The following is a 27,065-nucleotide window of genomic DNA, read 5'->3' on the forward strand; positions in this document are numbered from 1 at the left end:
ATGCCCACCGCGGGATTCCATCCCAGGATCCCGATGCCCATCCCAGGATCCCGATGCCCATCCCCGGTTCCCGATGCCCACCCCAGGATTCCATCCCCGGTTCCCGATGCCCATCCCCGGTTCCCGATGCCCACCGCGGGATCCCGATGCCCATCCCCAGGATTCCATCCCCGGTTCCCGATGCCCACCCCGGGATTCCATCCCCGGTTCCCGATGCCCATCCCAGGTTCCCGATGCCCACCCCGGGATTCCATCCCAGGATCCCGATGCCCATCCCAGGTTCCCGATGCCCATCCCAGGATTCCATCCCCGGTTCCCGATGCCCATCCCGGGATCCCGATGCCCATCCCGGGATCCCGATGCCCACCGCGGGATTCCGGTGCCGCGGGGGTTCCGTGCCCGCCCCGCCGCCGGCCCCGCCCCGCGGTTCCCTTTGTGGCCGGGAGGCGGCGCCGGGCGCTGGGCGTGCGCGGCGGGAGCCCCGGGCCGCCCCTTCCCGTCGCGGCCCGCGGAGCGGGCAGGGGGCGGGCGCAGCTCCACGGCCGCCGCTGGAGCCGCTCCCGCATCGCGCCCGGCAGCAGCGGGAGCCCGGCAGCCCCTCGGCCGGCTCCGTGCGCCGCCGGGCCTGAGCGCCGAGCGCCGGCTCCGACATGTCCGGCAAGATCGAGAAAGCAGGTGAGCGCCGGGAGGCCCGCGGGCAGCGCGGGAGCGGGGGACGCGCCGGGGCGGCCGCGCTCGCCGCCCGCCCCGCGGAGCAGCCGCGGCCCGCGGAGCCGCCGGAGGAGCCGGAGCTGCGGGAGGTGCCGGCGGTGCCGCGGGCCTGGCGCGGCCCGGCGGGGCGGGGGGAGCCGGGCAGGGACCCCCGTGCCCGGCGAGGCTCCCCCGGGGGCTCCTGACAGCGCGGGCGGCGAGCGGGGCCCGGGGCCGGGCCCGGGGCCGCAGGGGATGCTCTGCCCGTCCCTCCGGGGGCTGGTCCTGCGGTGCCCGGGCGCTGTTTGGCTCGGGCTTTGTGTCTCCTCCGCGTTTTCCTTTTTCTTCGCTGTTTTCCTCTTTTTCCTCCTGACTCCTTTATTTTAATTTTTATGTTGTTGCACCCATTCCGTCCTTGCCGTGCAGCCGAGCATCAGCACAGCCGGGCGCTGCAGCGCTTTGGGGCCTAGGCGCAATGAATAATTTCAACTTCTCCCAACTTTCCTCTCCTGCTGTTTGTGCAGGATGAGAAAAGATGAGTCCGTGGGCAAATGTCAGAGGGAACTTGCAGGTTTTTTCCTCCCTCTTCCCCTCTGCCTGGGGTGCTCACAAGAGTCAGTGCCAGGGGAGGCTGCTGAGGTTCCTCCAGCTCTCACAAGGAAACGCTCAAGCACGGATCATATTGTCTCTCTGTGCTTCTGGAGTCGTGCCTGGTTCTCAGTTGTCACTTTAGATGGTTGAATGACCCTGTTTTTCTCTGTAGTGGGAGTAGTACGCTAAAAGATTCAATTAGTGTTGTGCAAATCAAGCAGCGAAGTTACGTAGTTTAATTATGTTGCATTTAATTAGCAGAGAGAAATCGATGCTGTTTTGTATATTTCATTGTGGGGAATAGCCCGGCTGTCTCCTCCTGGGGAACGCAGGGCAGCAGCCCGAGTAGGGCTGTGCGGAGCATCCAGGCTTCCCAGGACAGCACGGATGCGGGAAGGATCCCCGGCTGCAAGGAGTGCAGTGGGCAGCAGGGCCTTCTGGCCGTGCTCATCCCACCCTGGTGTGCTCCGTGGGTTCTGGAGCGGTGCCGGGGGATGAGCAGCCTGCCAGGCGTGCAGCACCTCGGCGTGCTTCCAGCTCCTCGCGCTGAGTTAGTGCCTAACAAGCGCGCCCCGCATCAGCGGACAAACGTGACTCCAGAAATATCACAGGTTAATCCCGTGCTCCATCCCTTTCAGAGTATCCCCAACGTAGCTTTGCTCCTGCTGAGCTTTTCCATGCTTGTCCCTTACTCCAGCGAGCAGGGAAGGTGTTAGCAGAGTACACAGACCTCGGGCCAGCTCTGGAATAATTGCCACTTGTTTACGCTGGAGGTGAATTTGGCTTGGGATTTAGTAACTGTAGACAGTAATTACAGACGTATAAATAAGTGATCACGTTTTGTTTATTCGCGTGCAGTAAATAACCCTGGGAGAACAGTAAATAGAGCTCCACACCAGAGAGGCAGTGTGAGGAGCTCAGGCACAGGAAGATGACTCTGGAGACGCACACAAACTCAGCACGGTTCCATAAACAATGGAACAGCGAGGCCAAGAAATGCCATATAAATATAAATGCCATATAAAATACCATATAATAGCAATAAAATACCATATAAAAATCATACCCTGCGCAACCTAGAGACCAGCCACGCTGAGCTCCCACTGAAGGATTCAAGGATTGTGCAAGATCCATCCCCAGGTCGGTGCTGTGAGCGTGCAGTTGGAAGATGCAGTGGGAGAAGCCCTGATGCAGGGACATTTGTTCTAGTGGAAGTCTATCACAGTGATGATTTGCTGAACAAGAGAAACTGTAAATCTGGGAATCTGTCATCTTTCAACTGCTTGTACTTTCATTTCTTTAGGAAGGATATTAAAAAAAAACCAAATCCAGTCCAAATATAAATGGGAGGAGAAGAGACAGGAAAGGAGGGCTGGGAGCCAGCTGTTCCAGAGCAGCACTGTCTCCATCGCTGTTTCTGAGTGTTTGAACTTCTGATTGACACAAACAGTTTGGTTAATAGCGTCACCGAATAAACACAGCCTGTAGCACCACAGCCATTCGGGGTAATGTTTGTCAAAACGTGTACAGTAGCAGAACAAAGGATACAGACTTGTGAAACAAATGCTGTGAGGTCCAAGGTCTGTGCATTCGTGTACATTAGAATTTATTTTTCTTACAGGGACAGAAATTCGTGCATTATGTTATAAATAAAATAGACTATTGCCTGGTCACAAGCCACGGGGACAGACTTTGGAGCAGGCTTTGCTTTGACTTGTGTGTCCATCTAGACAGGCTGCTGGAAAAAATGTGTTACCCCTTGCAGGGTTAGACCCCCAGAGACCCTCATACATCTGCTCCCCGGGTTCTTAACTGAAACACCTTGTTGGCACTCCATAAAAAACAATAATAAATGATTAGAGATAACAGCTTCCATCCTGTCCATGAAGGAAGAGCAGACAAGGCTCCCTCTGGAGCCTCTCAGTGCTGCTGTTTAATCAACAGAAGGGTCACTGTAGAGCAGTTCAGAGCTCTGCTTTGGACTGAAAGGCAGCCATCTGGTAATGTAGGAGAAGATGGTATATTTGGGGTTAGCTAGTGTTAGAGGCCCTGCTTTGTTAGGCTCCCACCAGGAGACTTCCAGACGCTTTTCCAAAGCAGAACCCTCCTTGGCTTGAAGAGAAGGAATGGCCATTGGCTTCTCTTTACTCCAGAACTGTGACTTTTTGTCTTCACTTTCAGAAAATATTTGCTCTCTCCCTTTTTGATGTGAAATCCAAAATAGGGATGCCAAGAAAGAGCAGAGAAGGTCACAGATTCTGCTTTGGTTTCCTGTTACCATGGCGATGCACGAATTCCTGTTTTTATTTACCTGATGGATTACGTGCTGCAGGGAATTCAGCTACTCTCCATCATTCAGGGAGAGTAAGGGAGGAATTAGACACCATCAGCTCTGAACCAAAAGCTTGTCATGAAACAAGTCAAAAATGCCCTTTTATTAAAACCAAAGAACATATGGGTGCCATATTTTGACGGTTTATTCTACTTGGTTTTCACTCTTAGTCTTGTTATTTCTTTCAGGGTTTTCATTTCCCTTGTGAACTTGCTTTTCCAATAGCTGCCTGCTAAAGGTTGTTTGAGAGAGCTGTTTCAGGTGATAGCTACCTGGAGCGCAGGCAGTCATCTCTATTCTGCTCAGGACTCAATGGGATGTGTTTATTCCCAGTAGACCGAAAACACTGTTGGCTTTACCTTTTACTCATATGCACTTGCCTGATAAGCAAATTCACCTCAAATTCTCACCCTTTAGTATTGGTGGGGTAATCATCTAGGGGTAATTCCAGGAGAACTCTGTTCTTAAGAAAATGACAAAATTGAAGAAACAATTCAGGAGGTGACATTATTCCTATCTTTGTAGGAATTTAATGTTCTATCTGGAGCCCTTCTTGCCAATTTATGTGATCCTGAATTGTTCATCTGCGGATGTTTTTGTACAAATGTGAAGTGTCCTGGAGATTTTGTTTTTGCAGAGGGTATATTTTGAACTGTCATCATGCCTTGGATCATTTTATGGAAATTAGCCTGCCTGTTTTATATACCTGTACAGTTTTATGCAGTTTCTCTTTGTCTGTCATGCTTAGGTGGGTTACCAGGCAGGACTCTCAGTTCTGTTGTGCTTTCACAGCTGTACCATGTTTCTCAATACTAAGTGAGGGATTTCAGGTTAGAAAATTTTGCAGTTGACCAGCTTAAGTGCTTCTCTGCTGGTGGTTTTCAGGCAAAGTAAGAGTTATCTGCAAATCTGAAAATTAGACCCTTCAAAAAACTTACCTCTCAACCCCAAAGGCAGTTCAGTTCCAATTCTTCCTTAGTCAGGCTTTCAGCACCTCCTGTTTCCTCCTGTGTGCTGCTCCCATAGTGACATCCCACGTGTGTTTTACTGTAACTTCTTCAAACAGCATCAACCATTCAGGCTGGTTTTGTGGAGAGGTAAAATCCAGGTACGAGATGATTGCTGATTTCTGCAAAATCACAAGGAGCACAAGGAGCAGAATTTGGCATCTTTTGTAAGCCATTGTAGGTTGACAGGTGGCGTGTTCCGAAATGTAGCCTGTGGGATAACTGCTGCAGGATTGAGATGGTCTTAGCAGTTGTAAGAAGGAAGTGGGCAAGGAGTGGAGAAAAAAGACAGCTGAAGGCTACTGGAATGTGAAGCAGCTGGGTTGTGCCTTAGTCAGTGAAAATCAGAAACTGGAAACAATTGCTAAATTTATTTTCAGTGTAAGCAATCGTTTTCCTTGAACCACAGCGACTAAATATATCTCTTGGTTGTGATTTGTATGTGGTGGTAGCTCACTGGCTCTTGCTAACCTCCTGGCAGGCAGAGAGAGGAGTGGAAGTTCAGTGTCAGTCAAGATCCTAAAACAAATATCCCTCATTTAGATCTCTTGATTCACTTGTGTGGCTTTGCTTGCTGCAATGTATTGCCTGAGTGGAAGAAACCTGGGTGTGTGTTTCTAGGGAAGGGTGTCAATCTGTAACTCCTCTTTCAGGTTTCCCTGGGGTTTTGTTCATATTTTTGGAAGTTCTGAATTGCAGTTGATGCTCTAGTAACTCTATTGTAGGTGCAGATAGATTCTAATGCAAAGGTGTGGGTTTTTTTTTAAGAAATATACATTAAGACCGTATTTATTCCAAAGTGGAAAGCCTGAGGGTAGAATTGGTAAAATGAGCTTTGCTGTTGACTTAGAGATCTTTGGAAGGAGAGCATTCCAACCAGAATCTTAACAGCATTTGAACTGCAAGTGGAGTAACATGAGGAGTTAACTTTCTACACTTCATTTTAAAGAAGCTGGAGAGATGTTGTCCCTTCCTTGGCAGAGGCATTTGATGGCTAATGAGCTTTAATTCAATCACTCAATCATTTATGTGTATTATAGGTAGCTCTCAGTTGAGCTAGTGGGAGCTGGAGTTGTTTGTTACCGTAGCACCCAGTTTGGAAGATCCCTTGTACCCCAGCAAAGGTAAGATGATAAAGAACATTTTCTGTCTTTGTGCCAGATAAAACACCTGAAACTATGTTGTATATTAAAAATAACAAATTACATGTCAGAATTACAGGTAAGGTGATTTAATAGCCTCCTTCCTCTCTCCCCCTCCTCACCACACCCATCATTTTGCATAGTTTGAATACATGTAGTGGATATAACTTGTTCAGTTTTCCAAAACATATAATCACAGCATTTTTTCTGCTGGAACTCAAGATTTGGTGTCTTTTGCTAGTTTGGGAAGCTCTTGTCCTCTGTGTACTGTTGCTTAGCATGAAATGAATCCTTCCAGCTTGTATTCTGCCTGTAGAGACATTACATTATCTAGAGAAATCCTATGCATGAGAGGGGTCCTTCAGCTTCTCAGATTTGTGACAGAATAGGCTTTTCTCTCTGAAAAGAATGGAAAATTTATTATGATGTAAGTGCCTGAATACTTGGAAAATTCTGTTTTGGAGTTACACTTTTCCTTTTTATTTGTTAGCATATGACTTTAGGATTCAGCCAGTGTCATGGAGAGTAATAAAATCACATACCTATTGCAAGGATATGAGCTTTGTTATTTGTATTTTTTTTCTAAATAATTAAAGTTTTGCTACAGTTGAGAAATATTGTAAAACATAATGGGATGAGGGGATGGTAAAGGAGAACAGGGTGTCATTCTCAGAGCTTGAAATCAGAGGAAAAGGGAGAACAGGTTGAAGGAAAACTAGATTTATTATCTTTGCAAGTTTGAATTTGCAGCCTCAGCACTCCAAGGTGTATAAAAAGGTGGCCAGAGAAGGAAAGAGGGGCATCACATGTTGATGGAATGGGCTGGAAAATGAGAAAATTGAGAGGATGCCCAACCCACCGGTGATGGGAGAGGAGGGAGCGGGGGCTGAGTTGCGTGCGAGGAGAGCAGAGAGGAGAAGACAAGAGGGATGGCAAAGGGGGAAATCAGGCAAGGAGGATGTTCCCAACGGCTTGCATGGAGTCTGTTCCAAGGCAAAGAGACAGAAGATGAATTTCAGCAATCCGGAAAAGCTGCAGGAATCCTGCAGGTTGGGACGTGCTGCCAGAGGAATGTTCTGCAGTTGTGCTGTTCACGTTTTACTGCATCCTGACAAATTACAGCTTTATTCCCTGACCCACAGCATCCACTCTTAAAAATACATTTCCAACCTCTTCTTAAGGTGTCTGACATTGGCAGTGACAGAGCAAACAGTTTCATCTGTGCGAGAGAGAAATGATGTCCTCGCGTGTTCTGTGAAGCAGCCTGAGAAGGCTGATGGATCACATTATTGATCTGCTTTTATTTGGGTTGCATATTTCAGTGAAAGCTCTCCAGCTTGGAAACAGCCTCTTAATGTTAAATCTCTCTGCTGTGTGAGCTGCTAGCACAGCTCACCTTCTGTGGGGTTTGTAAGAAAATGTTTCCTTGTGAGAGCAAGGGAGAAGTGAATAGAAACAAGTAGAGGGAAAAGCCTGTATCAGAGTGTTCACTTGGTGTTGTGGGAGGTACAGTATTCACAGAATTTGGGAAGACTGGTTCTCCTACACCTTTTATTGTATCCTATTTAGGAAAGTATCTAAAAGATCTGAGAATTGATAAGGGCTATATTCCAAATATTTTTCTGGTTCCCATTTTATAACCACTCTGAGGGTCGAATGAGCATGGGGTGGCATTGAAGAAGAGATGTCTTAATTATAGAAATGAGGCTTTTTGAATTGAAAAAAACCCCACATGTTTTGCATTATCTTACTTTACCTGGGTGACAGTGTCTGCTGCTTTGGGTAGGGTTTTTCTGGTGCCATGAAAATCCTGTGCACTTTGTGTTGTAAGTTAACATCTTGGCATGGCCATCAGTGCCTCTGAGGAAATCCTAATCCATTATTCTGCCCAGGGAGAGAGGTTAAAGCTTGCTTGCACTCTCATGCTCTCATTCTTTTCTCTGAAGGCTTCATGGGGGGATGCCCTTTGTTGAGTACTTAACATATTCACTGAACCAGTCCCATTTATATTCTAAACAAGATCTTTAATTTCATCCCTGACGTGTACAAAATCTTGGGGTTTGAAAGAAAATTCATGAGAATTTTCTTTTTTAGGCTTCTGGAAAGAAAGGAAAAAATCAGTGGAGGTTAAAATCAAAGAATAGTTACTCACAGCTGGTAAGGTTGGAGGAAGCAGATACTGCAGCTTGGTTGGTTGATTAAACCTCGATAGAATTTTACTGGGAGACTGAATAAATAGTTCTGTATCCATTCAGCTGCACTTTGCAGGGAGTCTTTAATAATTAAAATGGGAACCAAAACAAGTGTGTTCCAAATATACAGCACATGTTGTTTTATCCCTTCCCTTTTGATAGGTTTGATTGGGTCCTGTCTACCAATCTGTCCTGTCTGTGCTGCCCAAGAGGTTCTACAGTAGCCTCAGGAATTAATTCCATATTTAGAAAGTTTCCTTTACGAACCAAACATAACAAAGGGCACCCAGGGAGATCAATATTGCAGTTCTGGTTGTAGAGTACATTCCAATCAATTCTGGAGAGCAGAGCTCAGTGAATCCATCTGACAATGGGTTCAGTTAGCAGGACAATACTGTTTAAACACAGTTTTTCTTGGGTGCTTTATGATCTTTTCAGTTGTGCTCTAACTGTATTAATTTTGTCAATTTGACCATGTTGCCTTTTTTTTTTTTTTCCCTTTTTGATGCAGCCTTGCATTTCACAGTTGACAGTGATGTATGCTGCAGCTTTCACATACAAGAAAATGAAATATCCCTCTTTGGATATATATTTTCCATCTTAATTTTTTTTTAACTCTACATTTTCTACTTTTCTTAGTAGAACTATACATAAGAATAATACATTTGAAGAACTAGGGAATTCTGCCAAAAGGTTTAGTTAGAACTCATCTATGAATTTACAGGGATTTGCAGAAAATGTAGAGCACTGGTTTGTGCAGGAGGTGGTTTGTCTGTATAAATAGCCTTGAAAGGTCACACGAAATCAGATGTTAAGGCTGATGCCAGATTTTTGACAGAGCATGGTAAGAGCAGTGCAGGGGTTGAGTTTAACTTTTGCTGCTTGGAATTGCTTCTCCAGAGCTGCTGTGTGGGAAAAATTTGTAGTACCCAAAACCGTGGTGAATCTGAAAATCACATGAGTTTAAAAAAAACCCCATAATCTTGTATCATTATAAGCAATACGTAGGACATAACTGACAAGCTGAGGTGGGGAGTTTCTCTGTTTTCAGCTTGGTTTTTCAGTTCTTATGTGTGTAGCTGTTTGCTCTTTGTCATGGGAATCAGCGGCACTTCTGTCCCCTGCTCTGTCTGGGATGTTGTTTTACAGGAGGAACACTTTGGAACATTGTAGAACCACCCTGTTAAAATGATGGAGTGAACTTAAGGAATGGTGTTTAAAGTACATGAGCTGGCACTCTCAGCTCTGGTCAGTTTTGTGATATTCAGCTGCACAAAATCCCTTTACAGAAGAACCAGCGAGTCTTCATGCATAACTTGGCACATCTCTCAGAGATAAGTTTGCTCCTTGTCTGCACCTCTCTTCCTTAATCTGTAACATCCTTACATAAGACAGCTGTGATAGCTCATCCATCCTCTATTACAACTCTTGGACTTACTGGCCAATTTCTGTCAAACTTTGTGGAGGAATGGATATTAAAATTTATTTAAATTTCTGCACATTTTCTGAAAAAGGCCAAGGAGGTCAGAGAAGCTTCAAATAGGGCCTTCATTATGGCAGAATTGAAAATGTAGCTGTCCCATGCTTGTAGCCATTTGGCAAACATGATTTGTGAATGGCCTGGAATGGGGAATGCCAGGGAAAGGCAAAATCTTTGGGGGAAAAAAGCAAATATGTGTGTTTTGGAGGCAGTTCAGAGGAGTCAGTCGAGGGCAGTGAAGGGTGGTTTGCCAATAAAAGCCTGGTAACAATTGCAGGGCAAAGAAACACTTAAAAACCATGCCAAGAGAGAATTTGGTTCTTGCTAACTCTCTGTGCCTATTTCCAGGTAGCCTTTAAACAAAGATGGTTTTGTTCCTGTGTGTCTCGGGTGAAAGCACTTGTATAAATTCCCTAAATATTCATTGGCAGCACTTATTGTTAGATTTTATCCTGAAATACAACCTGCTTCATTAGACCTCAAACGTGAGGTGTGTGTTTCACTGTAACACTCACAGGGCTCCCTGGGGACATCAGGTGCACCACAAGTGATACCCAGGAGAATTTCCCCGAGCTTCCATTTGGCTGCCAGCCTGGTGAGTGCCAAGCTGCAAGCTCCAAACCCTCTTTTATCCTAGGCAGAGGAATTTATATATAAATCCTGAGGGTCTTTTGGCAACAAGGTGTGTAAGAGTGCTAGTAACAATAAAAAGGATGTTGGCAGGTCGTTGATTGCACATGTCACTGTTTGGATACTTCTCAAACTCTGTGAAGACTTGGGACTGGTATAAATAATTGTACCTAAGGTTAGAGCCATTGGTTTATCCACTCTGTTGGAGCTCCATTGGTAATGTCACCAGAAAAATTCCCCCATCCACTGTGGGCACAACTGCTTCTAAATCATTCCCAGCGTGCATGAGCTGTTCATGTGGCTGTGGGTCAGCATCCTCATCCAGGTCTGTAATGCCTGCAAAACCTTCTCAGCCATGCTGCCAGGCCAGTGCTGTGGCTTGTCCTGTGAGAAGGCTTGGATTTTTCACTGAAAGAAGGGTCCGGCCTTGGAATAAGTTGCCCAGAAAAGTGGTGGAGTTGCTGTCTCTGGAAGTGTTGAGATGATGTCTGGATGTGGCTCTTGGGAATGTGGTTTTGGGGAGATTATGGCTGGCAGTTGGATCAGATCATCTTGAAGGTCTCTTTCAGCCTTGATGCTCCTGTGGTTCTGACAGCTAAGAGGCTGTTAGTTTTATTATTACTGTTAATTTGTTTTTACCATTTAATTCTTTTCAGATGAGATAATTCACATCTAAAAGCTTTGGCAACATAGTATACTAAGTTTCAATTATTATCATAATGGAAAAGAGTCGTACTAGAAATATTAGTACCCAGTTGTATACATTTAATGAAATTGTTATTCAAAGTTTTTATGTCCAAAGCAGCAACACTGGTTTGTGTTGATGCTGCATGCTCTGATCTTAACCTTTGGGATGATAACAAAGCACAAAAACTGGCTCCTCCTGCAATCCCTTGCCCTTGAAGGAGTCATTTACTTAAATTCCTTAATATTTTTGCAGCTGTGGTTGTGGTTTATTAACTGATGCTGCCTTGAAGAACAGTCTGTGTCTGCAGCAAAGTTTTCATTACTCATCTGTCAATACTTGCAGAGTAAAACAAATGGGTCTGAGTAGAGGTTTCTGCTCTTCAGTCTAAATAGTTTCTTTCCCTCCATCCCCACTATTTTACCCAAGAGAGGGTAGAGAATAGTTTTGAGGCAGTGAGTGCACAGTTGTACTCTGTTGGATAAGAAGGTCTGGCCTGCTTTGTCTGTCAGGATTATTTTAAGCTATGATGTTGAGAATGTATTAAATGAACTAGAGGGAATTAAAAACATCTCTTTTTCCTGAAATAGTCTCACTTCTACAGCTGTGAAATGCCTTTTATCCTGATTCATACCAGCTGAAGAATCTCCAGAATTCCTCTTTTGCAGTTGGTAAAATATGATTTTGGGCCAGTTTAACAACTTGCTTGTCAGGAAAAATCCGGGTGAGTTTGGTTTGGTTTTGGTTTGGCTTTGGTTTTGTTTTAACATAGTCCTCAAACTTGAAAATTGGGTAACCCAAAACTATTACATTGCTGTGTTTACTGATGCAAGCTGCAGGTTCTGCAGTAATTGCCTTGGCCTCTGGGTGAAATGCAGGAGGCAGTTTATCTGCCTGGGTTTTTGTGGGGGTATTTTTGCATGATAATTGCAGATGAGGAGCACATCTTATTTGGAAGGCCCTACAGAACAGTGGTGTCACCTCTGGGAGGTGATGGACATGAATTTCATACTGGTGAGTGGAAGGAACTGGAGGAACTGCTGTCTGATTGAGCAGTGGATAGAAAATGCTTTGGTGTGCCAGGGCAGAGCTGAAGGATGAGCTATAATAAGTAGGGGAGAAGCACTTGCAGAATGCAGGGGTCTGACTCACTTGACCACGTGCTGCTCTTGAGTTTCACACTTGGCTGTGACAAATATCAAAGGGAGTAGCAGCCAGGCTAGTGAGCAAGTGTGCTGAGAGCCAGAGCTCTGTGCTGACCTCTCTCTGTGCATGTGGTTTGGGTGGAAATACCAGAGTCCTTGTCTCCTTCTCCTATTGTGCAGTGTGGTTTTGCTTACTTCTATCCTACTTCAGAAAATCGGGGTGGTGTGAAAGCTCACACAGCAGCTCCCTGGGCATGAAGGTGTAAAGAACTACCCCCAGCCCAGTAAAGGTGACTCATAACTGGAGCCTTGCTTTGTACCTCTGTACCTATCTTGGCACATGCTGTTGGCTGGTAAATTTGGGCTGGTTTTCTCAGCACATGGAGCTGCCATCAACTGCATTTTAAAATCCGTCCAGTGGGAGACTGCTCTGAGAGTGGAAGGAACCTAAAACTCTGCCAGGTTTTGTAAACATATCTAGCTTTTTTAAATACAGACCTAGCTGCAAGTGTGAGGACCTCGTTTGGAGATAAAAACTGATTAGTGGATAATTCCCCCAGAATGAATAATCTCTGCCTTAAAAGATGAGTTGCAGATGGTTTTGGATGAGAGAGGGAGAGAGATCAGGTTTAAAATATCATTCTTTCAGTAACCTGAATCTCCTGACCTTATGTGACACTGCAGAGATGATTTCAGCCGAGTAAGACCAGGAGGAGAGGCTGGCTGGGGATGTGTGGCCCGTGCTTCCTGCCTTGAGCTGACCCTGAGCCCCAGTGTTATATTTACCTGGTAGTTTGAGAAGTCTTTTACTCCACAAGGTCAAGGAAAGCTTCCAAAATACAGGGAAGAGCCATTTGTATCTCCCCAAGTGAGGATTAGTATCTGACGTGACTTCTTGAACTATTTTCAGATTGGTTATGTGTCTACTGATCTTTCACCTTGCAAAGGTAGCAGTACTTGTGTGTTTGCCTGTCCTTGACTGGAAAGGCTGCAGAAAACAAAACTGAAACTTAAAATTAGGTAAGGACTATTATGAGCAAGCTATGTCAATAAAAGCCATCATTTTGTGTGGCTGTGCAGCTTTTCAAATTACTCCAGCGAGACTCTTTACAAATGCTCTTGTATTTTGTCTGTTGACTCATCCATCTCAACAGTCACAGTAACATTTCAGTACTATCTTATAAAGCCAGTGATTGAACAAGGCTGTTCTTGGGCTGGTTCATCAACAGATGCAATTAATACAATGATGTTTGTTTTGACACCCTGGCTCACTGGCAGCATTGTAAGCAGCATTGCTGTGCGAGGAGATCGCTGTGGTTGAGGACTCCGTGTACAGGCAGCTCACTCAATATTTGTATTCAGCTTAAAGTCAACACTGAAAGAGTTTCAGACCTCTCCTAAGCTGGCAGACAGGCTCACTGGTGCTACCAGTGATGTTAACAAAAGGGCAAATCATAATCTGCAGCACTTCTAATTTATTTACAGTCTTATAAAACGCTGGGTTTTCATTCTGTTGGAGAGCACCAGAAGTATAAAAGGGAAGCTCAGAGAGATTTTCTCCTTGTGCACGTCTGGGGAGGTGGTGAAGGAAATACGATTTGGACTGAGATATTTATTCTTTCAATAGAACAATATCAGTCCCAGACCAGTGCTTCTCAGATGTGTTTTACCCTGGGAACTTGTGTAAAATGTCTTCCTCTTCAGCTATTTCATTTTTAGCTGTATACAGGGTGTAACCATTGTTTAAGGGAGTGTCCTTGTCATGGAGCCAGTTGGTATCTAAACCCTATCATGAATTGTTTTAAAGAGAGTATGATTTTCTGTACTGAGATATATTGATGACTATTTTTCAGGGCAGGAAGTACCTGCTGACTCCAGCAGTTGCCAGAGCAGCTGTTCATTATGAGTAAGCCACAGAAAAAATCTTGTGAAAGCCCCAATATCTCTAGGAAGCAGCTCGAGCTTAAATGATCAGTCTAGTTAAGCTGTATCAAGAACTGCTTTCATATTTTCACTTGCCTGGAATTTTATATTGGAAAAAAAAAATTCCGGTTCTTAGGGTATCAAAGTCTGTAGGACAGTTTACAGAGAGGTATTTAACTTCAGGCTAGTTAATATTTGTTAAGGCTTGTCTGGACACTCCCCAGACTCTTGCTCCAGGGTACAAATTTAATTGATTTATTCCATATTGAGTTAATGCAGCAGTTTCTGTTTCTGCAGGTAGGCATCTCTGCTGGCTGCATGGCTTTGAGCACTCTCTGGCATTGTAGCACCCTGTGACCTAGCCTGGGTTTCTGCCAGGACCTGTGTTAGGCCAGGCACTCACTGGAAATGCAAATGATGAGCAAGCTGGGACTTCTTTTGTTATATTCTCTGGTTTTAATTGCAGAGCTGACTTCTGATGAGATTATATATAGATTTCCATAGCTTTCCGCCAAAAGATTTGTTTTGAATTAATGAACGTTTTTATGAATTTCTGTAGTTGACATTTTCTGGAAAAATAAATTCTGATTTTGGTCCAGACCCCTCTGATCAGTACCAGGTGTGAGCAGCAGGCTCCAGAGGGCTCATCCAGGGTATGGGAGGTTGTAGCAGCACTGCTGACCTTTGGCTCACGGAAAAAACAATGAGCAAGGAGTACCGTGCTCCAGATGTGAACCTGTCTGGAAGCTGAGTGTGCAGAGATAAGCTGCTGGTGGGAAACACCCTCTCCCCTACAGCTTCTGCATTATCCAAGTGACCCCAGTGTCATAGCTCAGCTTCTGAGATACCTCCAGCCCGAGTTCAGTCACTTCCTTCATTCTCCATTTGAGCTCTGGGTTTGAATTGCTTTTCATTTTGTTTTGTCTCTTGTTGTCTTTGATACCAGGATATGATTTCCTCTCTGTCAGCTCTCCCTCCCCTTTGTTTCTCTTCGTTTGCAGGTTTTTGGGATGGTAACACTCATGTTGCTTGTAGTGCATCCTCTGTGTCACAAGGTTTTGACTCAGCAGCGTTGTCCTGGGGATGTACAGGGATGTGCCAGCAAGCAGTGGCACATGTGTCACAGCAAAAGAACATCCCTACACATCTTGCCCAAGCAGCAGAGCTCCTCTTGCTGCTAAATGTGATTCTGGGCTGATGGCTCATGAGAGTGGTAACAATGGGAAGTGTGGGATGTTCCGGCTTATTTTGAGATCAAGATTTCATTTCCCTTGCAATAATTTCATGAATCAAAAAGGAAAATGTGTAATGCTTAGTGTTCACCTAGAGCTTTACACTTTTAGAGCATTGTGCAAACGTTTCTTCTGTACCTCTGACTTCATGATGGGTGGTGATGGAAAGTTCTGTCTGTAGTGATGTAAGGATAGTGAGTACAACTCCTGCCCTCCTTTCATTTTCTGCTGTGCTTCCACTTGGTACTGTGGTCAGATGACCTCTGCTTCTCCAGGAGCTTCTGTGGGCTTTTCAGTCATCACTGGAGCTGTGTATCCTGTGAGTGGGTTGTTAGTTCATGCTTTTAGGGATGTCACTCGGTAGTGAGAGTGGCAGAGTGCTGTGTAGTGGTGACATCTCTCCACATGGGAGGATCCAGGTGATGCGTGCACAGATCATGCCACCTAGAGGAATGGAGCTGGCAAGCCTGCAGCCATTGCTGTGCTGCCAAAATTTTGGTGGTTGTCCAGTGACTGTGTCGAGACCTTCTCCAAGCCATGCCTTTTGTAGCCTTGCATGTCTGTCGTGAAATCAAGTGTGAGAAGGTCCCTTCACAGGCAGCTCTCCATCAACGCAACAAACATTTCTCAGCTTTTTACATGAGACTGCTTTTCCCAATTTATCCTCCTAAATGTTGATCTTCATCTTTCCCAATGGCTCAAGAACCTGAAATTCAGTTGTGGATCTCACTTTGTATTCCCCAGGAATTAGGGTGAGGAATCTAGCACAAGGTGTGATTTGATGGGATAACATTCTCCAAGCCCTCTGCTTTTTTTGGCTTGTATATTGCAATTTCTTTTGTGGGAGACTGCTAAATTTCCCAGAAGATTATCCTAATTTCCAGAGTCTCAAAGTCTGAATTGTAATTAAGCACTTAATTTGATGAGGGCTTTTAGATGTCTTGCTAGTCTACTGGCAGTTTGGGGAAATACTTCCATCTTCTTCCCAGCTTCCCTTGCATAGGTTCAAGCTCAGAAAGCTCGGATATATTTAGAACTGGCAGACCTACCAGCCAGGCCTCAGAAAATTGCTCCAAATCTCTGCTTTCTGGGTAGAATAAAGCCAAATTCAAAAGAAGCCTGGCTTTTCTGAAGAAATTGGGGTGATGACAATTTATCAGTAACAAATGGGCAGTGGGGAATTTTAATAATACATTTTATTGCCTGCAATTGCATTGAGTTCCCTATTGCCACAAATGACAGCAATCAGGGCATCCAACAGGGAAGCAATTACTTTATTTCTTGATCATCCAGACAGTCAGTGAATTGTGTTACGAGATAAGCACATGGTTTGACCAGAGGGTATCACCTCTTTGGGAATGAATTTTCTTTTTGACCCACTTTAGTCTAATACGTGGTACAATAAAGTCAAGGCCAGTGACTTGGGCTTACAGGATTTAATACACAGATAATAATGACTGAGTAGAGTCTTTTTCTTCTGTGCTGTTTAAGGTTAGGGCTTCTAGATTAAGTTTCTGCCTTCTGCTGAAGTTTCTGTTACTGTTTAAGTAAAATATCCTTTCTCCCCCCTCTCTCCTGTGCTTCAACTTTTATGCCTAAAATCTCTGGAACAATCTTGAGGCCTTTATTGTGCTGTGACTTTGAATTGACCCCCATGTATTTTCATCAAGACATTAGGATGGCCTTCCTGTTTCCTTCTATTCTCGGTTTAAATTTTCCTGTTACGGGAATACTAAAAAAAAACCAACAAAAACCCAAAAAAACTGAATTACAGTTATTATTATTATTAATTACAGTTACTATAATTATTATTATTATTAACATATGACTATATGTTAAAATAACCAGACTAAAGCCAGCAGGAAGAGCATCCTCTCAGTGTCAGTGGATGAGGCTGTGTCCATGGCAGGGGGTTGGAATGAGATGATCCCTTCCAACCCAAAGCATTCCACGTTGGCTGTGGATGGATCTCTTGCCTGTATTGACCACTGGTGCATTTAACAGCCCCGTCCTGTGTCTCTCTCCCTTTTTGCTGATAACTTTCTGGCCTCCAGGCTACTGACAGCTGTTGTCCACTTGCTGCTAATTAAGAAAGCAGCATGAGGATGGGAATGTGGATTGGAGAGATTGAACCCCCCTCTCCACAGCCAAGCGTTTCAACCTGATTAAAGAGCGTCTGACTGACGAGGAGCGGCCTCTTTTTTCCTGCTGTCTCTCTGCAATAGCCTGGTTTTTATCAGAACTCCCAGGTCAGGTGCTCTCTGTGGCTCTGGATTTTTTAGATCCCGTAACAATGGGCAGAGTCAGAACAGATTTGCCGTTCAAAAGATGGGAACGTGTGAAATCCGAGCCACTATAAAGCCACATCTTTAGCATGCAAAGCGTTGTGTATGTCTGTGCTCTTACTCAGAAATTCAAATGTAGGTCGTGTTTTTTAAATAAAGCGGCACATAGTACGTTGAAAATTTCCAACTAGCTATTGGAATCAAGATCATTATGAATCAACAGCACTTAAGTGGACGGGCCAATGATTTCAAAGATTTTCTTTCTTTGTTTAAGGATTTCTCCTTGTTTGCTTTGTTTCCTTGTTTTGGTTTTCCTTGTTTTGCATCAAGTCCCAGTGGGAGACCTTTTGTGTGATACAGTAATGCTGGGATTTTTATGATCCAGCAAGAGAATGGGCTTGAACTCTGAAATTCCCTTCCTGGCCTGTGCCTCTGTGGAGGAAAAATGATTGACTGAGGTTACTATAATACAAGATTGTTGTGTTAATACACAACCAGGAGGTGTGAATTCAAGAAAGAGTGGTGGTAATTTGGCAGAAGAAGCCTCCTGTAATGCTGATGCTCTCTGGAGCTGTTTACCCCCAGGAATATTATGACTCTGTATATTTCACATTAGACCTCCAAAATTCAATCTGAATTCTTACTTGTGATAAGTGGGCTCTGTATAGCCCTGCATAGCCCCTAGCAAGCTTTCAAATCCATGTTATTTGCTCTTTTTTTTCAGGAATTTAGTTTCTCTTCTTCCTTGTGATTGTTCTCATGTTTGACTGTTACCTTTTACCCTGGAGTTGAATGGTTTTTGATGTTTTTTGGAGATTCTCTTTAAAAGCACTATGTAAATATAGGTGTAAAATGTTTATTTAAATAAATAAAGAAATCACTGCCAGACATGGCTCCTTAGGTGTGTGAAAATCTTTAATAAGCCATGTCTGCCACAGTGTAATTGAACCGTAGGAACATGTCTGGGGAGAGGAGGATGTACTTTGATTTTACTTATTGGTGTTCACCTTATTATGCCCATGATCACTTTGTGAAAGGAGCCTTGGAGCATGTGACTTCAGCTTTTGTAATAAAGAAGTGTCTTATATTTGTTTGAAGTTGAACAAGAGCCGCTTTACCAGTGTTATCCTAAACACTTCTAATATTAAAGTAGTAGGAAATGCAAAGTGTGGTGTGCTAACGAGCTGAACTAGGCAGACACTTTGGGACCTGGGTGATCCAGGGTGTGAAAGTGCCATAATCTCCTTGGGCAGCTTTTTGTTTTCACATGAAGAGAGCAGATGCTGACACGGTGCAAATAGGAGAGAAATCCTATCAGTAGATTGGCCCTGAGTCCCCTAGCTGTAGTCTGTAAATACAGTGATTTATGGATATTAGAGATGAAAACAATGTTTCTTTCTTTCCTCCAAGCAAAATATTATTTCCAAATAGATCATCTCATTATTGGATTCTGGTTTGGCTAGTAATTTTATAAAATAAACCTAGTAGCCCTAAATTTAGAAAATTAATAGGTTGATTTCTCTACTACTGAGAATTTATGGAGACTCCAAATCCCTGTCTGTCTTGCTGTGGGAGGTAATTAAGAATATGAGGGAGCAGTTTCTTAGTTTGAAATACTGAAAATGCCTGTAAGCATTCGTGCTGTTACGTCTGGAGAGCTCGTTAGGGGTGGTGAGATTGGTTCTGCTGGGTCATTTGCTGTGAGCATTGGTCATTTCTTTCACAGTAACCTGCTTATTGTTTGGGCAGCTTTGCCAAACTCTTTACTGTGTGCTGCCTGTGACTGGCAGCATATTTCAAGCCCATTATAGAAATATTATGTGGCTTCAGCATCACAGTTATTCCATTTGTCCTTTAAAGCTGCTCCTGGTGACTTCAGGAGTTGAGCTGCCATCACCCAGGTAGGTCATCTGCCAACGGTGATGTGTTTTTGCATCTGTTCTGTGTGAGATTTTCATGTCACTGACGCTGTCACCTGCTCTGAATCCCCACCTCATCAATTTGTGCCATGAATTTCTGGCTTGTAAAATGAAAAACCATGACACGGTCAGTTTGGAGGCACAGAGATGGCAGTTTTCTCATGAAAGGGGCAAAAGTAACATTGTACACATTTCCATGTGCAAACCAGCTGCCTGTTTGGCGCTAAGTCAGGCTTTGTTTAGACTATGGATCAAATGTAAGCCCAGAGCTTTGCTGCTGGGTCTGGGGCTGACTTTCCCTGCCCTGAGTTCCTGAATGACAAAGTATTTCAGTGGAGCTGGCACTTCTTTGTTGGGTTGTTTTGCAAATGCAGACCCGGTTCTTAACAGGATAGCACAAAACAGGGATTTCTGCTTTACAGTGGAAAATGTTGAGGTTATGTCCAGATTTCTTATAACACAGGAGTGTCCTTTAAATTAAAAAAATGACAGTTCATATAAGAAAAATCTCTTCCTTTGAGGTTTGTTATCTACTTCTGTTCAACAAAGCTTGACTTTATCTTTGAGAAACAACTTCCCATATATATGAGAACTATCTCTGAATATTGCCCTTTTGCCTTTTAATTAGCTAAATTCATTCTGCAAGTGGACAGTCATACTCCACAATAAAACTATGTAGGGAATTAATTGGGAATAATATGTGTGGATTTCCAACTTTCACCTTGATTTAAGCTACCTTTCCAGGATGGAGAAGCCCTCTCATTATAAAGTCTGAGCTACAGGGTTCTTGTGGTTTTGAATGTTGCCTGTTTTATCATGATAAATTCTGGTGTGTTACAGTTTGAAGCGATTTCCCTAAAAGTGGATTTGTACAATTGCCAGGAAACCAGCTCAGCTCTTCACCTGCTCTGTTTTCTGCCAACAAATAGCAAATTTACTTGACTGTACTTGAAGAAGCATTTTCTATGTATTTTTAAATTCTCTATTTTTATAAGTGATTTGAATCCCTGTTGAAAGTATCTTCTGTGAGGGCCATCTTTCAAAGTTCCCATATGGGTTCAGTTTCATAATTATGATTGTGACTGCTATATATTGTGTTGGTTTTTTATCAAATAGCAGCAATCAAGCCTTGAGAGGTGTTTTATACCTATGGCTGGTGTGTCATATCAGGACAGACATGGAAATGGTACTGGTTAAAGTCATACAAAGCTGCAGGAGCCTTTTGCAGATGGACTTAGGAGTTCCAATACATTTTAATGAAGCAGCTTTTCCCAAACCTACTGCCTTTTTCAAATTTTCTTTCAGCCATATTCCAGTTCTGCACTCTTTGCAGTAGATACATAAGTGGCTCTCAGGTTAATGAGGAATGAGGGCACATTGAGTGTGTTCAGACTTCTGGCTGTAGACTTGCCAAAAATGAAGCAGGAGAGCTCTCTTCCATCTGTCATTCCTCTACAGAAATCAGCAGTTTAGAAGTGGATGTGGCTGAGAGTTTATTTGCTGAGCTTCAGAGTTCATGAGCACACAGAGGAGAAAAAAGGCAAAATGTATGTGTTTGTTTGGGGAGGGAGGCAAAGTGAGTTTGCTGTGTAAATTTGTAAACAGGGTAGAAAGGAAAGGGAAGTTTCCTGAAAACATGTGCTAAAATAAACGAAGTCCAAGCTCAGATTGCAAATCTTGTGAAGTTGTGCAGGGCGTTGTGGGAGGGTGGTCCTTGTGTGGAGCAGATGTTCATGGAGGTCCTGCAGTCAATGAGCAGCGTCTGATTCCCCCAAGCCCCTTCCCCACAACACAAGGTTGTTTCTACTGAGCAGAAAAAAAAAAAAAAAAGATGCTTTTTTACTACACTGACACAAAGCTCAGTGCTAGATTCTTATACTGCAAAGTGGTATTAATAAACATGGATCATATATATAAAGTCAGTTCTATGCTTGCAACATTATAGGTGGTGGTTTTTTACTTGAAAAATGGTTTCTAGTGTTTCTTGTTGCTTTATTGCAGTGTAATTTTTTGTAGTCATTGGCTGGATCCTGGTGAAGACTCAAAATCCAGTTGGGGTGAAGCTTTTGTGGGCAGGTTGTGCATTACCAGTTGGTAATATTGATCCCAGAAGATCTGGGAGGAGTTCACCCTTCCAGTACCAGTACCACAGGTATTTCTATAAACATCTCTTGATGTCTCTCTGAACCCAGCTGTGTGACATATGAATGCACTGCACAAATCACTGGCTTATTGCCTGTTTTTCACAGTGAAGGAGCATAAAGTTAATCACAGTGAAGCTTTGACAGGACACCAGGCTCGGCCTGACCGTAGGGCCGTGCTCTCCGGAGGCCATGGAGCAGAGCCTGGCCTGACCCTGCACCACATGGCTCCAGGCCTCGTGGAGCTGAAGTTTCCTCTTACAAACTGGCTGCTGTTTTCCAAACAGACCTCCTAAAGCTCCAAAGTATTGCTCAACAGACCACAAACTGAAATTAGTATTGATTCACCTTTCAGGGCTGATGGCAGGATCGCCACAGAGTCGCACGTTGTGTTGCACAGACTTAAATGGCTTTGGCAGTTGTGGGTTTGCTGTTTTGTCAAAACCAAATTAAATAGAAATACAAAATTATTTCTTATTTATAGAATCCCAAGGTCTCTCTACCACAGAATCTGGGCACTGGCTTTTAAAACATGTTTTTTTTCTTGGAGTGGGTCATGGTCTTTAGATGCATTCATGTGTCTTCCTGGCTGGCTCGTGGGCAAGATCTCACTTTTGAAACCCAATGCCATGCCTTGAATGGGATGGGATATGATCAGGAAATGGGCTGTTGGTAAAAACATCACTCAAGTAGCTATTAATTCACCAAGATTTATTCTGTGATAAGAGAATAGTTTCAGCAAGATTGTAAAGAGGTGCTGAGATAACGTTCTGCTTTAGTTTTTGCTGAAATCCAGCCTGGGTTCCCTTTGGCTGTTCCCTTTGGCTGTATATGAGTGTGGAAGGTATTTCTTCTTGAAATTCAGGCCAGCTTCCAGTGTGAGCAAACTGAAAGTTCATAGAAAAATTGAAACTGATTCTTTGAAGGGCCCTCTTTTGGGAATTTCCATTAAAGATGACAGTAACTGTTAAATACAGATAGGGTGATACAAGATATGCCAGCAAAGAATGATGGGCCAAAGAAATCAGGCTCAGGTATCCCCTTGTTAAGTGGGTTTTCAGACTTGTCACTGCATTAGGCTGAGTAATATTCTGGAGCAGCTAGGGAATAGCTGCAAATTAACAAGTAAAATTCTAGTGGCTCTTTCCCGCTACTGAAACCTCAAGTCTTCAGTAGGCTGGGATGAGTTAGAGATGGGATGGATTCCTTCAGACTCCCTTCATGTTGTTGTTGATGTTTGTACAAATCTGCTGGGGTTTGCTGCTGCAGAAATTCAGTCTTCTGTATCTTTCAAAGTCAGGATTTGCCAAAAAGACTGGGGAGAACTGCAGGTGTTGGTGTCAGTATGCCTTTACCTTGAAACCTGTTGTCCTTAGACCAGTGTAACCAGGAGATTCTACTTGGGCACGAGGACGTGGGATAAAACAGAAAGCTGCCACAAATAATTGTTTACTGTTAAAGTAACTTTAATGTTTATGTGCAACAGAGTGAAAGACACACATCCCACTTAGACTCCCTAAGGTACTTCATGTTTCCTGCCATGGTGGTGTAGGGATATGCTAATCCTACAGCTAAGGAAGGGAAGAGGGAGCTCCCTCCTGGGCTGCTCAGTTCAATTAACATCTCGGCTTCCCCTTGCTGGAGGCACTGATGTTTCAAATCATGCTTATAGAAGACTAATATTTTCTCCTGCCCGTAGGCAGGCAATAAAGCTGGTGGTTTGGTTGCAGATCCTATCAGGTATAGAACGGAGTATGGAATTGAGGATATGGCCTGCAGCTCCTTAACTCTTTACAGAGCAGCACAACAATAATGTCAAAGCAGCTTCTGACCTGATTATATCAGAAATTTCACACCTGCGGTGCCGCTCTATCGCTTCACACACACACTTGTCTGGGTGTGTGGAGATAGAGAGCTGCTCCTTTGGGGCAACAGGAGAGCAGTACTTCAAAGTTGAGGGATTTGCATAGCCCTCCTGTGATGCCTTGTTTTATTGAGTAAGCAATATTAGGGAAGTTTACACTGGTATTGCACTGCCTCTAGGAGATAGTGCTGGCTTGGTTCCTGAAATTCATTTTTCTCTCTCGTGCAGAGATGTGAGCCCCCAGCATGGTGCACTGGAGTTGTGCAGACATGTTTAATCTTACTGAAGTGAATATCTGCTTTTCAGCATCTGAGCCCCGAGGATACAGTGCTAGTCAGAACAGTGAGAAATGAGGCTCCTGTGTGGAGCAGTTAGCTCATCTCGGGACATGCATGGAAAAGAGCTTACATCACACTCTCACCTGGACTGCTGCCCTTGATCTGTGGCACTTGCTAAAGAAGGAAGTAAAACTGAGCATGTTTAAGCAGATGCTTTCCATGTTTTTGTCTTATTTCTTGTGCTCAGCTCAGATGAGTGTGGGCGGTGGCTTTTGGGCAGGGTATAAGGTTCCTCCCAAGCCTACTAGAAAAGAGGGGTTATCTTTGCCATTCAGACTGAATGTGCAAAGAGTCTGTAATCAGAGGTCAAAAATAAAGATGACTATAATTAGTAATGTCCAAAGCAACTGGAAATTGTGTCAGGCAGATCTGAGCCAGTTTCTCTTTTTTTTTGTTTTTTTTTTTTTTCCATTGCCTGATGAATGAGACAGAGGTTACTCTCCAAGGATGAAAGAGGGCTGAGTTTTTCCCATTCAGAGCCGGTGCTGTGGGGCAGACAAGAAGCCAAGGCTCCATTTACAACCTTGTTTGTCGGCTGTTGAACCTATGGCCAGGTTGTGAGCAATTAGGCTTTTCCCTAAAGCATCTGAAATAATGCCTTTCTGCTTAGTGTCCTGCCGAGTGCCTGTGACGACATCCTGTCACCTTGGAGATGAATAAACAGCTTCAGCAACATTGGGTTATAATCTTTCAGCTCTGAATTTCAAAGCTGACGGCCGCAAGACTGAAACCCAAGCCCAGCAAAGGTTTTTTGGGAAGAACTTAAACGTGCTTGAGAAAACGAGAGGAGGGGAGAAGGAGTTGAAGCAGAGCTCAGTGATGAGGCTTTTTGCTTGGCCATGGCAGTGGTGTCAATGAAACAGATGAGCTTTGGCTCCCGGGCTCCTCGCAGCCTGGAGTGACTCAGGTGCTGCGCACGCACTTGTGCCTGCAGGGCTTTATTTTTAGATGTCTGAATCACTGTCATGACCATATCCTCCAAAAGCTGCTAGACAAGTGGGGATGCCCATGGACCCCATATTAAGTCATGTTTGGTGAGCAGGGAAATTCAGCAGATTCCCTCTCAACCGTTCAATTTCTGTGTTAGCAGCCGTTTGCTGAAGTAATGCAGATGCTATGCCTGGTAGCTGGATTATTTTTTTTTATTTAAAACAAAATGTTTAGTTAACATCCTTGGTGGCTTTCATGGGTAGAACAGGGTGAGCAAGGAGCACATTGTTCATGTTGGTGTAGGAGGCTACTTGAGTCTCTTGTTTGTTCTAGTGCTGTTGGCACTGGGGGAGTTACGAGTCATGTTACCAATGTTGTAATCCCATCAGTTCTCTGGGGCTTGCAGGGCTGTGCAAAATCAGTTCTTAGATGGGAAATTACCAGAGACTCTCCAGATGCTGCACAAAGGTTTGCTGGTGATTGCTGGTGTTTCTGCTTGGGGGTTGATATGGCACCAGTCTGCTGGAGCAGCTTGCGATAAACCACAGCAGAAGTCCTGTCTGCTGCTTATCAATAAATTACAGTATCTTGTTCAAAAAGAAATCTCAAAGCCAGCTTTGGTGTGCTGCAGGAAACTGAACTTGGGTAGCAGTTTTACTTCCTTAAATCTCTCCTTGTTTGTTTTATTTTAGCTTTTTGCCTTTTTATTTTCTTTTTCCCCCTGTAAATCAGTTGAGCAATACTGCTGCAGTTTTCAGCAGGTAAAGGATTCCTGGTTTATCTGCATACAAGGAGATTTCTCTATTCTGAAACACCAGGCAAAAAGAGGAGTAGAGGGGGGTCTGGTCAGCTGCTCTGAACTTCTACTTGCTAGATCATGTGCATCTTCCTTGCAACCTGAAGATTTGCTTCCAGATATGATGCTGGAAAAAAAAAAGAGCTGTAGTGCTAATGCACCATAAAATTAATGTTGTTGACTAACCCAGTCCTTTTTTAGTGCAGTTGGGAGATGTGGCTGAATTGATAAGTTACCCTCTCTGCCTTCCAATTCCCTTGCAAACACTGCGAGCTCTTTCCATGTGAGGTTGCTGCAGCTGGAGATCCCTCATTCATGGCTGCTTAGAAAGAAAAAAAAAATCAAAATAAAAATGTGCTCTCCGACAAATAAAAATGTTTTGCTTCCTCTGGAGGCCCCAGAGGGCGGCATAAAAATAATGAAGCCTGTGAGTCAGTGAGCATTGCCTGGCCAGCTGAGAGGGAACTGAGCCTCCCTTTTCCAGAGAAGTTTGCGTGCTGTCATTGCACATCATTAATGCTCGCTGGTTTATGCTCATTCACTGTAATGTTGCCAGAAAAGAAAAAGGGCAGTCGGTCTTTCCGCTCCCAAAAGCTGGCTGCTTCCAAGGTGACGTGATGTTGGAGGAAAAGTTTCTTTAGCACTCGAGAACGATTGTTTGATTCTCAGCTCCCCTTCCTCCATCGTTTTCCTCTAAAACCTGGCGGCTCTCCTGGCAATTGGATTCCCGGGAGAAGGACTTGGAGCAGCTTACAAACAACTCCACCTAAGGTACAAAGGTTAGGGTGGGCAAACTTCCTGATTGACACTGGACCCTCCCTTTTTTTTTTTTTTTTTTTTTTCCTTGCCAGGTCCCCTACCAGGTCTTTTTTTTTTTGTTTCTGCTTTAATTCTCTTGCTTCAGTCTCTGGGGATAATGGCAAAGTTGAGGAAAGCAAACTCGCAGAGCTGGGAGTAGTAGGTCTGAGGCTTTTGAGCACCCATGATGCAGCAGTGATATGCTGATACATTTAAAAGGGGTATTTTAATTCTGTTCTGTCGCATTCTGTCTTTTCTGTACTCAGGGTCCCAGTTCATCCTTTTGGGAACACACAGCATTGCACAAGTGCTGCATATCAGCATTTTTAGGCTTCTAAACATCCTCAGGACTTCTGGAGAAAGAGGGTGTGAAAAGTAGCTGAAGGCTGTTCGCAGTGTAATGGGAGAGCTAGCGGCACACTGCAGGTGCAAAATGGTGGAAAATTTATCTGGGGTCCTCCTCATCTCTTTCTTCAACTCTCCTTGAAACCTTGTGCTTTCTCTCCACCTTCATAGCTACACTTTGGCAGGCTTAAACATTTTGTCACAAGACAGGATTATTAAAATTTATTTTTACAAGTGCCCCTGCAGTCATTTTCTGTTGCCCACAGCTCACTGGTGAGCATCACACTGTGTCTCCTGTGCCAGTTCTTCTGCAGAGGAGCTCTGCTGTTTCCTGCAAAGCTCAAAGGCTTGAATTTTCTGTCACTGATTTTAATATTTACATTACAAGAGAGCCCAAAAGCTTTAGCCAGGGCACAGCCCCCCAGATCTGTGAGCTTACAGGTATGTAACAGATCCAGTCCTTGCCCTAAGGGTGGAAAGAAGATACTGGGAATTCTAGTAATATCCATATACAATGTTAGGAAGATGTTTGCTTTGCAGAATGTTTTGTGATTATTGTGGTAAGCTCTCATGTGCCTGTCTGCCCATCCTGAATCACCT

At 44.0% G+C, this 27,065-nt stretch overlaps 1 protein-coding gene across 4 annotated transcripts in view; it reads left to right on the forward strand.

Moving 5' to 3' along the window:
* Positions 1-521: 521 nt before the first annotated feature.
* Positions 522-27,065, forward strand: part of RAPGEF1 (Rap guanine nucleotide exchange factor 1) — an 84,632-nt gene continuing 58,088 nt past the window's right edge. For all 4 annotated transcript variants that reach the window (XM_053996790.1, XM_053996791.1, XM_053996792.1 and 1 more), the window contains exon 1: positions 522-675. In XM_053996790.1, the coding sequence (XP_053852765.1) occupies positions 651-675 (25 nt within the window). In that variant the 5' untranslated portion in view covers positions 522-650. The remainder of the gene's footprint in view (positions 676-27,065) is intronic.

Source organism: Vidua macroura, chromosome 21 (genome assembly GCF_024509145.1).
Source record: "Vidua macroura isolate BioBank_ID:100142 chromosome 21, ASM2450914v1, whole genome shotgun sequence".
Lineage (NCBI taxonomy): Eukaryota > Metazoa > Chordata > Aves > Passeriformes > Viduidae > Vidua > Vidua macroura.